Raw genomic sequence first — 14237 nt, 5'->3', positions numbered from 1 at the left:
ACGGGTCCCTCCAGGAGCCTGCTCCAGCTCAGGCTCTCTACGGGGTCACAGCCTCCTTCAGGCATCCACCTCCTCCACTGTGGGCTCCTCCACGGGCTGCAGGTGGATATCTGCTCCACTGTTAACATCCATGGGCTGCAGGGGACAGCCTGCCTCACCATGGTCTTCACCACGGGCTGCAGGGGAATCTCTGCTCCAGCACCTGGAGCACCTCCTCCCTCTCCTTCACTGACCTTGGTGGCTGCAGAGTTGTTGCTCTCACATATTCTCACTCCTCTCTCTGGCTGCAATTACACAGGGTTTCCCCCCCTCCCCCGTTTTTAAATATGTTATCGCAGAGGTGCTATCGCTGTCGCTGATGGGCTTGGCCTTGGCCAGCGGTGGGTCTGTCTTGGAGCCGGTTTCCTTCTGTTGTGAGTATGGATTTCTTCAAAGACACGCAGTGGGGAAACCCTTAAAAAAAATACTCGTAACAAAGAGTGTGACCAGTAGGTCGAGGGAGGTCATTATCCCCCTCTACTCAGCACTGGTGAGGCCACAACTGGAATACTGTGTCCAGTTTTGGGCTCCCCAGTTCAAGAGGGACAGGGAACTGCTGGAGAGAGTCCAGCGAAGGGCAACCAAGATGATTGAGGGATTGGAGCATCTCCCTTACGAGGGAAGGCTGAGAGCGCTGGGACTCTTTAGCCTGGAGAAGAGAAGGCTGAGGGGAGACCTTATTACTACTTACAAATACCTAAAGGGTGGGTTGAAGGAGGATGGAGCCAGACTCTTCTCGGTGGTTCCCAGTGACAGGACGAGGGGCAATGGGTGCAAGTTGGAATATAGGAAGTTCCGTTCCAACACATGGAAAAACTTAAACTTCTTTACAGTTGGGGTGACAGAGCAGTGGCCCAGGCTGCCCAGGGAGGGGGTGGAGTCCCCTTCTCTGGAGACTTTCAAGACCCACCTGGATGCAGTCCTGAGTGATGTGCTCTGGGCAATCCTGCTTTAGCAGGGGAGTGGGACTAGATGATCTCTAGAGGTCCCTTCCAACTCTGAACATTCTGTGATTCTGTGAAATAAACAACTTGATGACCCCTTGAGTTGGTCTCTGTTTTTTGCCCAGATAAATTTTTCTTTACCCGAAGAATTTTTCCTACAGTAGGCGATTACTAGCGCAGCTGGAGCACTGAGCTGGGCATCAGCTCACCAGGTTTCCAGTCCTGGCCCAGTACAGACAGACCAGAAACTTTAGTGGGGCTCTGTCTCATCCTAGGCAATGTCCTCCCCCTCTGCTCTGCCCTGGTGAGACCACATCTGGAGTTTTGTGTCCAGTTCTGGGCTCCCCAGTTCAAGAAGGACAGGGAACTGCTGGAGAAGGTCCAGCAAAGTGCTACAAAGATGATGAGGGAGTGAGAACATCTCTCTTATGAGGAAAGGCTGAGGGACTTCGGGCTGTTCAGTCTGGAGAAAAGACGACTGAGGGGGGGATCTTATTAATGCTTATGAATACTTAAAGGGAGGGTGCCAGGGGGATGGGAACAGTCTTTGTTCAATGGTGCCCAGTGACAGGACAAGAGGGACCGGGCACAAACGTGACCATAGGCAGTTCCATCTCCACCTGAGGAGGGCCTTCTCTGCTGTGAGGGCGGCAGAGCAGTGGCACAGGCTGCCCAGAGAGGTGGGGGTGTCTCCCCCTCTGGAGCCATCCCAAACCCGCCTGGACGCCGTCCTGTGCCACTGCTGGAGGTGCCCCTGCTCTGGCGGGGGTGGCACTGGGGGAGCTCCAGAGGGCCCTTCCAACCCCCACCACTCTGGGATTCTGTGATTGTTTGAACTACTAATTTTGGGGGGACTAAAACTTACTTTTAGTTTCATTGCAGCAGGAAACAGGAATATAGGTGTACTTCTGAACAGCTAATGTTTTCCCCGCATGAGAAAACTCATTTTGGGCTGCTCCAGCAGGAGGAAACACTGCAGAGTTTACAGATTTAGTTGATACTGGTAGACTCAGAAGGCACTTGTCTGCAGATAGAGGCTGGAGCGATGTGTCCATGAGCACAGTGTCGCAGAGCAGCTCCTGCATCAGGCTCATGTTGGGGAATTTCAGGGAGTTTTACTGACAAGCAAGAAATGAGTTTTGAAGCAGTCTCTGAAGATGTGTAGCTTCATCTGACCGACGTTAAGCGTATGTGTTATCCTTGTCCCTTCACCTCGTTCCTGTGCTTCCGCATATCTGTTGCTAAAAATACGTTTGTAGACATGAGCTTTGCTCCTAGCAAATGTGAGATGTGTTTTCCATGTAAAACAAGCAATGGAAGGAACTGTGGCAGAGCAATGGTCAGGCAACAGCATCCCCCCAGAGCACTGATTCTTTGCTTTACCCGCAAAAGCGCAGCCACTAAGAAATCCTTTTTCTGCTGATGACCTGTTCTTAATATTCTCACAGGTGGGACACGCTACAGCTACTTGCTGCGCCGTAATGAGTTGCTTGTCTAATTGTGGTGGGCAGAAAGTGTCTTAGTGTTCTTCAGGTCTGGGCTTCACTTAATGAGAAAAGAACGTTAAACCTCGGCGGTGTGAATAAGACACGTGCGGCTGCTCTATGTGCTTGTATCTGCTGTACTTCCAGAAGCACCATTTTCGAGACCTTTCCTCACTCGCTGTTTTTCGGCAGGAGGTATCCTGCATGCTAAGCAGAAAAAACCCACTTTCCAAATGCAAGTAGCAAATCACACCTCTAATTACATTTTGACCCCATTACTTAAGAAATACGTTAAAGAACTGTGCAGCTACATGGATTACCATTTAATGCAGTTATATGAATTTTTGGCATATAATTGATAGTAACAAGTGAGGTTTCTAATTTTTTATGATATTCTGATTTTGCGCAGACCTCTGCAGGGCTTTACAGCTTTCTGAGGATAACATCTCACCCTTAATATACACCCCCGGGATTTTAGGCTCAGGCTTTAGGCGACTGAGGATTTTCAGCGCAGCAGGAAAACGCCAGCCTGTAAATACAGCAATGGGGAGAGCTCCTTCTTGTCCGTGTAGCTCTGAGTTTAGGTAATGCTCTTGGGTACGTCTGGGGTTGGAGAGGGGATACTGTTCCGCCTGTCCCAGCGGTCTCTGCCGAAGCACGAGGGGCTGCTGCAGCTGGTAGAACTGCTGAAGAAGGACCCTCGGAGAGGAGAGCCGCTGGAGCGGACCCAAGTTTGGCTAAATCCCCCTGGCAGCCTGTGCAGGGGTTGTGTTGTGGAAGGAACACCTCTACTTCATTGTCTCTCTTTTCAGCAGTTTTTATTCACTTTTACTTGCTTCCCTCTCGCCTTCTCCAGCTCTTTCCCCTCTTCCTTGTTGTCATGGGAACATTCACTACAGTGGTTAAATTATACTATTAAAATACCCTTCCCCGGTAGAACGGTAATAGCTAATATTGATCTAGCTACAGCTGCTGACTCAGGGATATAGTTGAACATATAATATCTCTTATTTCTCTTCTTAATGCATAATGCAGCGATTTCGTTCCCCTTGGGCTCTGTGCTAAAGGTGACATCCAGCCACAACAAACTACTTTGACTTGTTTTTTTTAATGCGTGGCCCAGCTGAAGCGTTGGATGCAGGTGGTGTTGTGAAGCTGGCTTTAAAATCTGCAAAGGACAATCAGACAGGAAAAAAAAAAACACCCTGGCTGTGATTGACCCTCACACGCAATAGTTATAGATGTTTGTATGCCAGTGGTGAAAAGACATTCAGATTAAACTGTCAGCATCCACAGACACACGATGTGCTCCAAATATCGTTGTGAGTATATTGCGCTCTGTCACGGAAATGGTTGAAATGTAGATGAAAGACAAATAACTACCTTAATATCAAGCGAGGCTGCATTTAAAAATGTAATCAATCATATACATTGTCACTGACATCTGCTTTGAGTAATCATCCGCACAGTAGCACATAATGTTAAGCAGAGCGTGGTAAGCATATTCCTGAATCACCAGAAAGAAGCGAAAGTGAAAGATTCTACCTCGAGATGTGAGTTTGCAGTATGTTTGCACTGTCAGCATTTCAGTTTACCACAGTGGTTAATTAACCAGCTTTAACTTTGACTTCCCTGAAATTGATAGGTTTGGTAAGGTAAGATTGAGGTGCCTCTGGAATTCCCTTGTTTACCCTCCTTTCAAAAAATTTTTGGTTTAGAACCAGCCTGTCATACAAATAATTAAAATAGTGCAGTTCTAATGTGAATATTATTTGCAGCTGATGCTGCGTTTTGCTGTGCGAGTGATATAGGCTCAGCAAGTGGTATTTTAGAGTCTGTGCTGGAAAGACCTGGTAACAAAGACTAAATGCTGAGAAGCCATTAATTTCAAGCGTATTCGTACGTGTTCTTGAACATCTGCATGTAAGTTATTTTATGTTATAACTCATTTGATGTTTGATCTTTCTAGAAAAAATCAGGCAGCGGTATGCAGATCTTCCAGGAGAGTTGCATATTATTGAGCTTGAGAAGGACAAAAATGGGCTCGGACTGAGCCTTGCTGGCAACAAGGACCGCTCTCGTATGAGCATCTTTGTAGTTGGTATCAATCCAGATGGACCGGCAGGACGAGATGGAAGGATGCATATTGGCGATGAACTTCTAGAGGTACGTGTTTCCTTTAACTGCTAAGCAGGGTTCATATGGAGAGAGGGAGAGGCATATGCGAAGCTATCATTTGAACCTTAAATAAAGCCTGCAAATGGAATTAGGTGGCTGAGGCAAGGAGCTGCACTGATTTATGCCAACTGAGAACTTGGCCTTTGGCAGGTAAATGTGTTTTCAGTGAAACAAAAATCATTGGCCTGTGAAAACTAATGTTTTGTCAGTGAAGTCTGTGCTCTCAGCATGTTCACGAGCTATGCTTGGGGAGGGACTGCTGAAAGGCAGGAAGGGGACAGTAAATCTATCCTTGTAGTACATATGTGGTTTCACGGGGAAATTCACACCTTACATTAAAAAAAACAAAACAAAACCCCCTCAAAGTTACCATATGTGTTTTTACAGATGACAGGGATATTCCCCATCCTGAAAATAAATTCTGTGCTGTAATCTGTTTTGATCTGTTGTAACTTAAAATACTTATTTTCTTTAGTCGTGGCTGGCACAAGTTCACCTACAAGGCAACAGAGCTCGTTAGCAAGCGTCTTCACTCTTTCTCCTATCTCCTTGCTTCACCTTCAGATTGAAAACACAGATTTTCTACACTTATTTGATTTTTGGCTATTGCAAAATGACACTTTGCTGCAGTACCTGCAGTGGTTCCCCACGTCATGATTGCTTCAGCAGTTTAAAAAAATCATCAATCCCTGGGGATCTTTCCTTTAGAGAGAAGCTTTCACTGCAGAGCAGGTATATGCTGACCTACTGATCTCCATGGGCGGTAATTTTCTGATCTTTCAGCAACTCTCTGTGCCATCAGAGAACTACTTATTTTCTCACGTTTCTTGACTTGAGAAAGAGCAATTTGACTGCCTGGGGATACCTTGGGAGTACTCAGAATTGTCTAAGTGTTTGTCATTGTCTAACAGTTCTGTAATTATGGGTTTTCAATACAACGTAGTACAAGAAGGACTTGTTTTGCTATAATAATAAAACCATCTGAAGCTTATGATTTTCTTTTTAAGCGTGATAAATGGTATGAAGTGTACTGGAGAGGGTAGGAAAATTACTTTCTTCTTCAAATTATGTTCTTCCTGTCCCTGGCACCAAATTCTAATAGTAAAAAAAATTTAAAATTGTTGAATTTTGGGTGTACACTGGTTGAAAGGACTCATGGTACTGTTTTCCTCTGTGCATATCATAGACCAGGTAGTTCCTGGTAGAGGAAAGGTAGAGCCTTTTGTATCAGTACTTTCCCAAAAAGAAGGATCCACTGAAGTTTTCTTATATCTCACGAGTTATTCCTTGCAGTGTTTATTCGATCTAATGTTAAGTATTGCTAACAGTACTTGAAAGATGCACTGTCTGTGATTAATCACATATATCTCAAGGCTTGGGATTTGCATGCATGAGCCATGTTATAAGGAGTGTTTTCCAAAGCGGTGGTGTTGCCCTAATTCCTCTCCCTGTCAAGCTGGAGATAAAATGATTCTTTTTCTTCAGGGGAAGAAAAGTGATGTTCACCATCCTAAAAAAGCCAAACTTCAAATAAACTGAAGTTTGAAGAGACTTTAGTAACTACCTCTCTTGTTTACCTTCACAAGCAAATTAAAGGTGTGTCACCAGTGACTGAAGTGTGATTACTTATATGAAAGGATGTGGTGATCTCCGTTTCGTCCCTAGTTAGTAGGTATCCAGTGTCAAAACATCCTCTGTTACAAAGGAATGGGTTGTACATTAGTCATGGACAGACATCTCCTGTTTGCACCAGTGATCAATTATTCACAGCTCTGTTTTTTTGTCTTTTAAAAGCATTTCAGTGTTATGTGAATAGCATTGAAATGGAACTAATGGGCATTTACACTGGCAGGTTTTTTTCAATAGTCGTTAGATTCAATAACTAGGTTATTTCAGTAACCATTAGGAATCCTCATACTGAAGAAGTAGACAGGTCACCGAGGGAGGAATATCACAGAGTGGCTACACCTGGAAGGCACCTCCGGAGGTCATCTGGTCCAACCCCCCTTGCTCAAGCAGGGCCACCTCGAGCCAGTTGCCCAGGACTGCGTCCAGATGGCTTTTGAATATCTCCAATATGAATTCATGCTACTTCCATGCCAGTGATGCAGAGGTCAGGGTGGTCAAATGGCTTTACTTGCAGTGTCTTTTACATGTTATAAATAAACATATTTAACAAATATGTTAAAAGAGCATTGATGACAAACTCAAGTGTTCAGACGTGAAGAAATGATAGAATCCAGGTTGTTTGGTTTTCTCCAGTTAAAGACAAAAAATTAAAGATTGTGAGTATGATTGTCAGTCACAAAGCGTTTTATCTCTCCCATGGTACCCTTCCCTCATTCACAGACCTGGACGGACAATCATTGCTGATGAAGCAACTTCTCTTCCTTTGGGTAGTGTTTCACTGCGTGTAGGTATTGAATTGCTCCATGTGCAGACTGAGTTACTGGCCGTTGCCCTCTGGTCAAATAGTTATTCTGTAGAAAAAAAAGCTATTGGACTTTGTAGCCACTTCATTCGTAAGCATTTGCATTCATTTTTCCCAATGTTCTCATCTGTTCATCAGCAAATAGACCACACTTATCCCTCGTCTAACTGCATGTTTTAAGCGTATTCACATCTGCATCTTTGCTTACATGTCAATTTTGAACACTAGAGCGTATCAGCAAGAGAAGGGATTCACGTCTGAGGAAGCCTCTAGCATTTCTGCGCTGTCCTGGGGTGCCCCAGTGAATCCTGTTGGTTAGTGTGGCTCCGTTAGAACAGTGGACGCCACTGCAGTGTGTGCAGATTATTCCCCGTGGCTGTTGATGGGGATAAAGTTAATGGGATGGAGATATATGTATAGTTATAGATAGATATTACCTCTTCATTTTTCTTTTGAACTGGAGTTTGATTGGATTCAATTCAAGGATGTGGGATGCTGCCAGACTGCCGCAGCTCCTTATTCATGAAATCTTTTGTCATTGAATTAACAAAATATCTCACTTTTAGCTTCTGCAAATGACAGGAGTCTTTTGGGGGCATGGTCCTGGCTTGCTTTGAAAGTCAATCCAGCCTATACCTTGAGTGAAATGCAGGTCACATAAAAAAAATTGTATGTAATCATTATTTTTTTAATACATCTTGGATGTATTTTGGATGGGTGTGTTGCTGGAGAAAACAGCTTTTTGAGGGAGAAGGTCCTCTCATCCTACTTTCATACGTGGAGGAAAATTACTTAGGTCAGAACTTGCTCCCTGTGCAAAAGAATATCTTTTCTACATGACACAAGTTCTGCTTTTCCGTTCTTTTTCCAAGCAAAGAAACCATCTGTGGTGCTCCTGCCTTGCGCTCGTGCTGTTTTAGTGCAGGTGTCTGCGCTGCTTCGTATCTTATTAGTTTGGGCTTAGTCCTGTGGCTGATTGTGCCCAGCATGGCCCGCAGCGCCTTCACGTGGTGCTGTACCTGTGCCGTTAAGCCCTGCTGCTCGTGAGCTCTGCGTGGGTCTGGCCTTTTGGGAGGTTTTATTCACACTGAATAATCCACCCTGTTATTATTATTATTATCATCTCTCCATAAGAGAGTCAACTGCGTTCTATTAATAAACCAAGCTGTACAGAGCCCTGTTATGCCAAATTACTGATGTTGGGATTTTCCATCTCCCAGTCTCTGCTTATCTAGCTGAAAACGGAGCAGGAGGTGGAAGGAAACTGCTTGTTTGGATGTTTTGCTGTAGGAGACCCCGGCACTTCTTCAAAAAGTGAAAGCCTGGTCTGCGCAGTCAAGAATCGGTGCCCAGGTTGTTGTCCGTTCTGGACTGCTGCATGAGAGGCAATTTTTTTCTTCTTTTTTATGCCATTTCTGTTGTATCTCAAAGCCAGAGGGCTTTTGTGCTAAATGTGTTTTTATTGCGATTTTACTTCAAGAGTCTTAGGTAAATATGTTATGCCACAATAATATAATAGATACATCACTATTTTACTGCCCAGACAAATCCAACGCCACTTCTGGTTTAGAATGTGGGGACTGGTGTTTCATTCTTAGTTTATTTGTTGTAGGATTGTTATTTTTTTTCCCTGTTTCAAGACAGTTGCCTTGGATTAGGCAAGTGCTCTAACCTTCAAGGGGGACAGTAACTTGAACATGGAGAGATAGTGAGGTTTTCACATGAGAAGAATCATCTTGAGTAATTAACTCCAATGGTGATATTTTTTTAAATTCTTATTTAAACAAAATAGTCATAGCTTCTGTTCTTGTTCTCAGATTCGTTGACTGAAGGTAACGTTGAGGGATAGCGTCCTTTTGGTCTTTTCAGAGGAGGATGCAAGTACTTTTGTCATGTACTTTGTATACAGGTTCCCAATTAAGGTTAGTGTTGGGTGGTGATTTTTAAAGCTGCAAGTAGGGTAAAGCTGCAATCAGAAAGCCGATTGTTCACAAAGACACGTGTGATCTGCACTTTTCTGTCGTCCCCTCTCTCTTTCCACACTCTCGAGGTGGGGGACCGCAGGGGCGAGCTGCCTGCCGAGCCAGCAGCAACGCCAAGCTGCAACGCAGGGCAGGAGATTTTCTGTTTTTATGGAGTTTGTGGTCTGTTGATCACTTTAGATGCTGCACATGTTTGAACATGTGCTGGGAAAGAAATTTGGTGTGAAGAATTCACATTCTAATTAATTAATTTTTCTTTCCTCTTGCTTTATTGTTCGGCGGTTTGGTGTACTGGGGCTTTCAGTGTATTGAGGGTTTCAGTCTATGTAATTTGACTGATCAAAAAGTTTATGAAACTTTTCCCATTGTTTCAGAGAGTCTGGTTGTATCTTGAAATGCTACAATTCCTGTGGTTAGAAGGAACCTAATGCCTTGGTAACAAGAAATAATTATTATAGAAAGCTATGCCAGTTCTTTTACTAGCTTTGGGGTATCATTTAACTTGATTTTCATAAAAATCAGATGATACAAATTTTATGGCTTTCCATTACTGCCACATAGTAAAAACAGTGCTCTTTTTTTTTTTTAATATCCATATCTAATGTTTCTCTTCTGCAAATTAAAGTTTGAGAAGCAAATAATCCTTTAAATTTTTTCCTCTTAATTTAAGAGTTCAGATTTCAGTGAGTTTGTACTTTCTGCTACTTTACTGTATGAAGCTGTAAAACAAAACTTTTGTAGGTGAAGGCAACAGTACATTTGGGATATGTGATAAAATCTGCCATAAAGCAGTGTAGGGTTATATTAAAGATTGAACTGAAGTGTGCTGACCTGACCTCTTACCTGTAGCGTGTTTTTATCTTTCTCTGTTCTCTCCTGTCTTTCCAAGAAGTTATGTAAAGAGACATTTAAAGAAGAGTTGAGTTTGATTCAGATCAGTTCGTTTCTTTTGCTTACTCAAAGTTTTGTTTTTCTTTTCTAATTGCTAATGAAAAAAGTAAAGCACAGATTTAGAGATTTTGATTCCCAGAGTGCTGTTTGGTTAATCTGACGTGTTACTTTATTTCATTTGAAAGCTTTAAAATGGTGTTGCTTATGAAATCCTAGGTGTTCTCTTTTTTTGTTTTATTTAAGTAGGCTTTTATGCTTTGCTCATCACTGTGGTGTATGAAGCTAACAGAATGTTAATTTACTACTTTGCCTAAGTGACCTTTTTTTTTTTAAAAAAAAAAAAAAAGGAAAAAAAAAAGAAAAATGTATACTGGCTGTAATAACTATGTGGGACAGTCCAAAACCTTGTGGAGATATATTACTTTGATTATCCTTTCATTTTGGTGTAATTAAATAATTATAACTTACAGACCCAGCTCACAGCTAATTAAATTTTGGACTATTTGATACATCTAGTGAATAGGATTAATTTAGCCAGAGTAAAGACCATAAATTTTAATCTAAGAAGTCTGCTGTTTAGAAAAATTGATGGTAATTTAAATAAATCCAAACAATTTGTAAAGCATACAGTATGCCCAGTGACTAAGTTATTTTTGAACTTAGAGAAGTTAAGTCAACAAACTTGCTGAAGGTTTCAAGTCCAGCTTGAAACCAGAATGCGACTAAACGCTCATTTTTCCCGTTGGATTTTTAAATTTCTCTTTGATTAACAAATGATGACCTAGTATGTTGCTTCTCGCCCTGTCTTTGCAACCATGGCAGTTGCAGACAGCACCGTACTAAACCCTCACGAAGGTTGGTGGGATGCTGTTTCCTCCGTGCTGCTCATTTCATGCGGCTCAGATTCTTGTGGGCCTTTCTTGGTTCTCTTTGTCCAGTGAGCAACTTGGTAGGTAAACAGTTTGCGCTTCAATCTCAATGAATAATCAAGTGTTAGGGGTTTTATTCTTGTCTTTACGTTGTCCTTACTTAATTGATGAACTTGTTTTGACCCATTGAAAATAAGATTGGGAGTATTGTGAAGTTGCCAGTACGGCCAAAGAGCCTGTACGGCGCGAGGCTGTAAGGCTTGCCCGGTTACTCTTGTTAGAATGAAAAAATCTTCTAAGAACGCAAAACTAGAATCCAATGCAAACATTTTCAGTAACAAAAAGTCCTTCTATAATCATTAGTGAATTGTTCCTGGGCTCCGTTATCATTATTGTTTTACACAACATTGGTATATCAAATGTGAATGTAAATATTACATTGTAAATGAATAGTGGAAGGAAAAAAATGCAGTTTTGAAACAAAGCTGGCTACTCACTTGGGAAGGGTGTATGAACACTCCAGCTCCAGAGAGATGCGTTAATCTAATCATGATGCTTGGAGTGAGAATTTTCAGAGTTAAATAGCAGATTGTTCTGCACACTGAGAAGGCTCTGACGCTTGCTTGGACAGCAAGATGTGGGACAGGCTGAACCGTGAACCTGAGGTAACATCATGACTTCAAATACTATTCATTTTGGTTTCTTTTTTTCCATCTTTAAAGTTTTGCCTTCTTTTTTGGACAAAATGTAAATGTTAAATGTAGCTTTTGAATTAGTTTCCATGTTCACATGTTTCACACGTATTCAGGTGTAGGTAGGTAATTGTTCTTCCACAGAACATTGTTATCGTGGTACCTGTTCCCATCTGAAATGTTGAAGTTGAAGGAAGCCAGCTCTGGTAGTCCTGCTCCCTGCGCTCAGGGGAGGATGCTTTCCTTCACCACCTCGCTGAGTGTTCGCTTCAGCGTAGTTTTAAATCTGAAAATCATCAGGGTGCAACTAAGAGACTGCTCTAGGGTTTTGTTAATCTCCTTGACATAGTCTTTTTTTTTTTCCTATCATACTCAGCTCAGCTTTTACTTTCTTTAAATTTAATGTGGTATTCATATCTACCTTATGTTCTGCGTGTGATCTTCGTGTTTGTAGTTTGTGCAATGCGTGAGCTGAAAGGTGAGCATCCTCTTAGGATCCCTCGGAGATGGGAGGCGTTAACGAAGGGGAGCTGAAGCCCAAGAAACTTGGGGTGCCGTGGGCAGGCTGAGGTGGAGTAAGGTGTTAAACACAAGCCCTGCCTGTGAAATGAATTAAATGCTTTAAATATTCCAGTTTTTACACTTCAGGTTATTTTTGTGGTATTATAGTGAGTAAGCTTTTGGTTGGCTTGGAAGTAACTATTCTATTCATCTCAGAGATGCTATTGTCCTTCTTGAAGTCCCATTTGCTGAGCGTGGCACCAGGAGACAATAAGCATCTTATTTTCCTCAAACTGGGAGAAGGCTTCTAGTTCCTACAGAAAGAAAAGTCCTGAAGCACGCACTGCGTTAAAGCCAAGCTATTTCCCTCTGCAAACTGCAGCGCTTACCTGCATGCAGCAAGGGTGTCCGAAGTAGTACTTGGTAACTGTTGCTGTGCTTAGGTGTTTGATTTGTCACAGCAAAAGTGATGTGGCATGTCCTCAAATTGTCCTTTGTCTCCGTGGCTATTAGTTCCCTTTCCTTCAGCGGAACCGAGGAGTCAGCACAATCTTAACAGCAAGCTGTCCTAAAATGCCAGTTGCCTGTAGGTATAGGAGTGTCTGTCTCAAAATCTGTGCTGTTGTCATATCTATATGATTCTTCTCAGATCAAGTTGTTTTCCAAAAATCTGGGAACAATGCTTAAAATCCATTCTATGGATCTGTGAAAAACAGGAAAAGATTTCTCTCATTTGTGGCTTACTAGAAAGACTAAATTACCTCTTTGCACTGGTTCCTATTTTATATTGGTCTAGAATAAAACTTGTAATGTTTTCTTTGTATTTTTTCTTTGATAAATCAGAGTCTTAAGATGTCGAAATGGTAATATTTAAAAAGCTGTTCTAAGGCTGCAATTCTGTGGTCCATCATGGAATCAGTATGAGAAGGACGATCGTCTTAACAGCAAATTGGGATTTATCCTTTCAAGGGGAATGATAGATGAGAAATGTTTAAATTGTTGGTGCTGAGTTGTAGACTATACTCCATCCTCCGCTGGTAGTTGGGTGAGGGAAGGGGTGACAGCCTTGGGCAGTCCAAGGCCAAGCTGGGCAGTGCCTGTCTCCTCCTATGTGCTTATCGTATGGTGTCTTTCTGCAGCACAGCTGTGCCTGAAAGGGGCTCTTAGTGCCTCAGCTCTGGTATTTCTGTCTCTACCACGCTGTACAGATAGGTCTATCTGTTGGTATTCCTGTCTGGAAGAACCTCAAAAGTTACGTGATTTATATTTTGTGGACCACATTTTCTTTGAGTCATCTCTTTATCCCACAGTGAATTTGGAAGTCTTGGTGGTATAAATTAAAACAATGAAAATTACATGAAAATCTTCATTTATTTTTTTTTAACAGATAAACAATCAGATATTGTATGGAAGAAGTCATCAGAATGCTTCTGCAATCATTAAGACTGCCCCATCAAAGGTCAAGCTAGTTTTCATACGGTAAGAACATCTCTCATCAAAACATTTGTTTGTACTTTAGTATATTAGATTACATTTTTACATATTTAGCCTGTTTTGAAAATGCTCAATTGCTCAGTTCTCTTTGAAGCGAAATAAACCTTTTCCTTGACTATTCTTCTCAAAACAGTTGATGAGTTCTGCTTAATAATGTAAAAAAAAAAGAAATCTAATGTAATTGAATGCCTATTTTAGGGGCATTTGCTGAAGACTCTAGCTGTCCCTCTTGGGCTTGAGAGCACCCTCGTAAGAGCTTCTTCTTCCACAACGTACTAAAGTGCTTTAGGCTGGTTCTGCCAGCACAGAGACGGGGTGGGCAGCTTGCTTCACCCGGGCTGCCAGAAGGGAGTGAAAACGGTGCAGAGGCTTGGGGCTGGCGAGGGAGCTGCTGTGAGAGGAGCAGGCAAGTGTGGATGGAGCACATGGAGCACGAGCTGGGTGGATGTGTGAAGGATAGCTTTGTGTGGGCATCGAAAGAATTTAAAAAGGGAGCTGGACTTTTTTTGTACAGAGGGGGAACTTGAATTTGATAAGGAGCACTGGGATGGCTTCAGTAGGAGGCAGTGTGCTAAAACAACCTTTCATCTGCATAAGAATTACACGTGGGCATCTTTTCTTTTAGTCCAAGCGTGACAATTTTTCCTCTTTCTATGGGAATTAAGGACACCTCCATGCATTCACTCTGAGGTTCTGGAAGCGTTATGACCCTGGGCAGGAGGTCTGGGAAGA

General features: G+C 42.5%; 1 protein-coding gene across 1 annotated transcript in view; it reads left to right on the top strand.

The window, feature by feature from the left end:
* The window catches only part of INADL (InaD-like (Drosophila)), a 149302-nt gene that overhangs the window by 84115 nt on the left and 50950 nt on the right, over window positions 1-14237 (top strand). Inside the window, exons 27-28 of the mRNA XM_009883980.1 lie at window positions 4437-4633; window positions 13399-13490. Of these exons, the coding sequence (XP_009882282.1) occupies window positions 4437-4633; window positions 13399-13490 (289 nt within the window). The remainder of the gene's footprint in view (window positions 1-4436; window positions 4634-13398; window positions 13491-14237) is intronic.

The sequence above is a fragment of the Charadrius vociferus genome, unplaced genomic scaffold, assembly GCF_000708025.1.
Source record: "Charadrius vociferus isolate BGI_N301 unplaced genomic scaffold, ASM70802v2 scaffold423, whole genome shotgun sequence".
Classification (NCBI taxonomy): domain Eukaryota; kingdom Metazoa; phylum Chordata; class Aves; order Charadriiformes; family Charadriidae; genus Charadrius; species Charadrius vociferus.
This window is presented reverse-complemented; position numbering and strand designations above follow the sequence as displayed.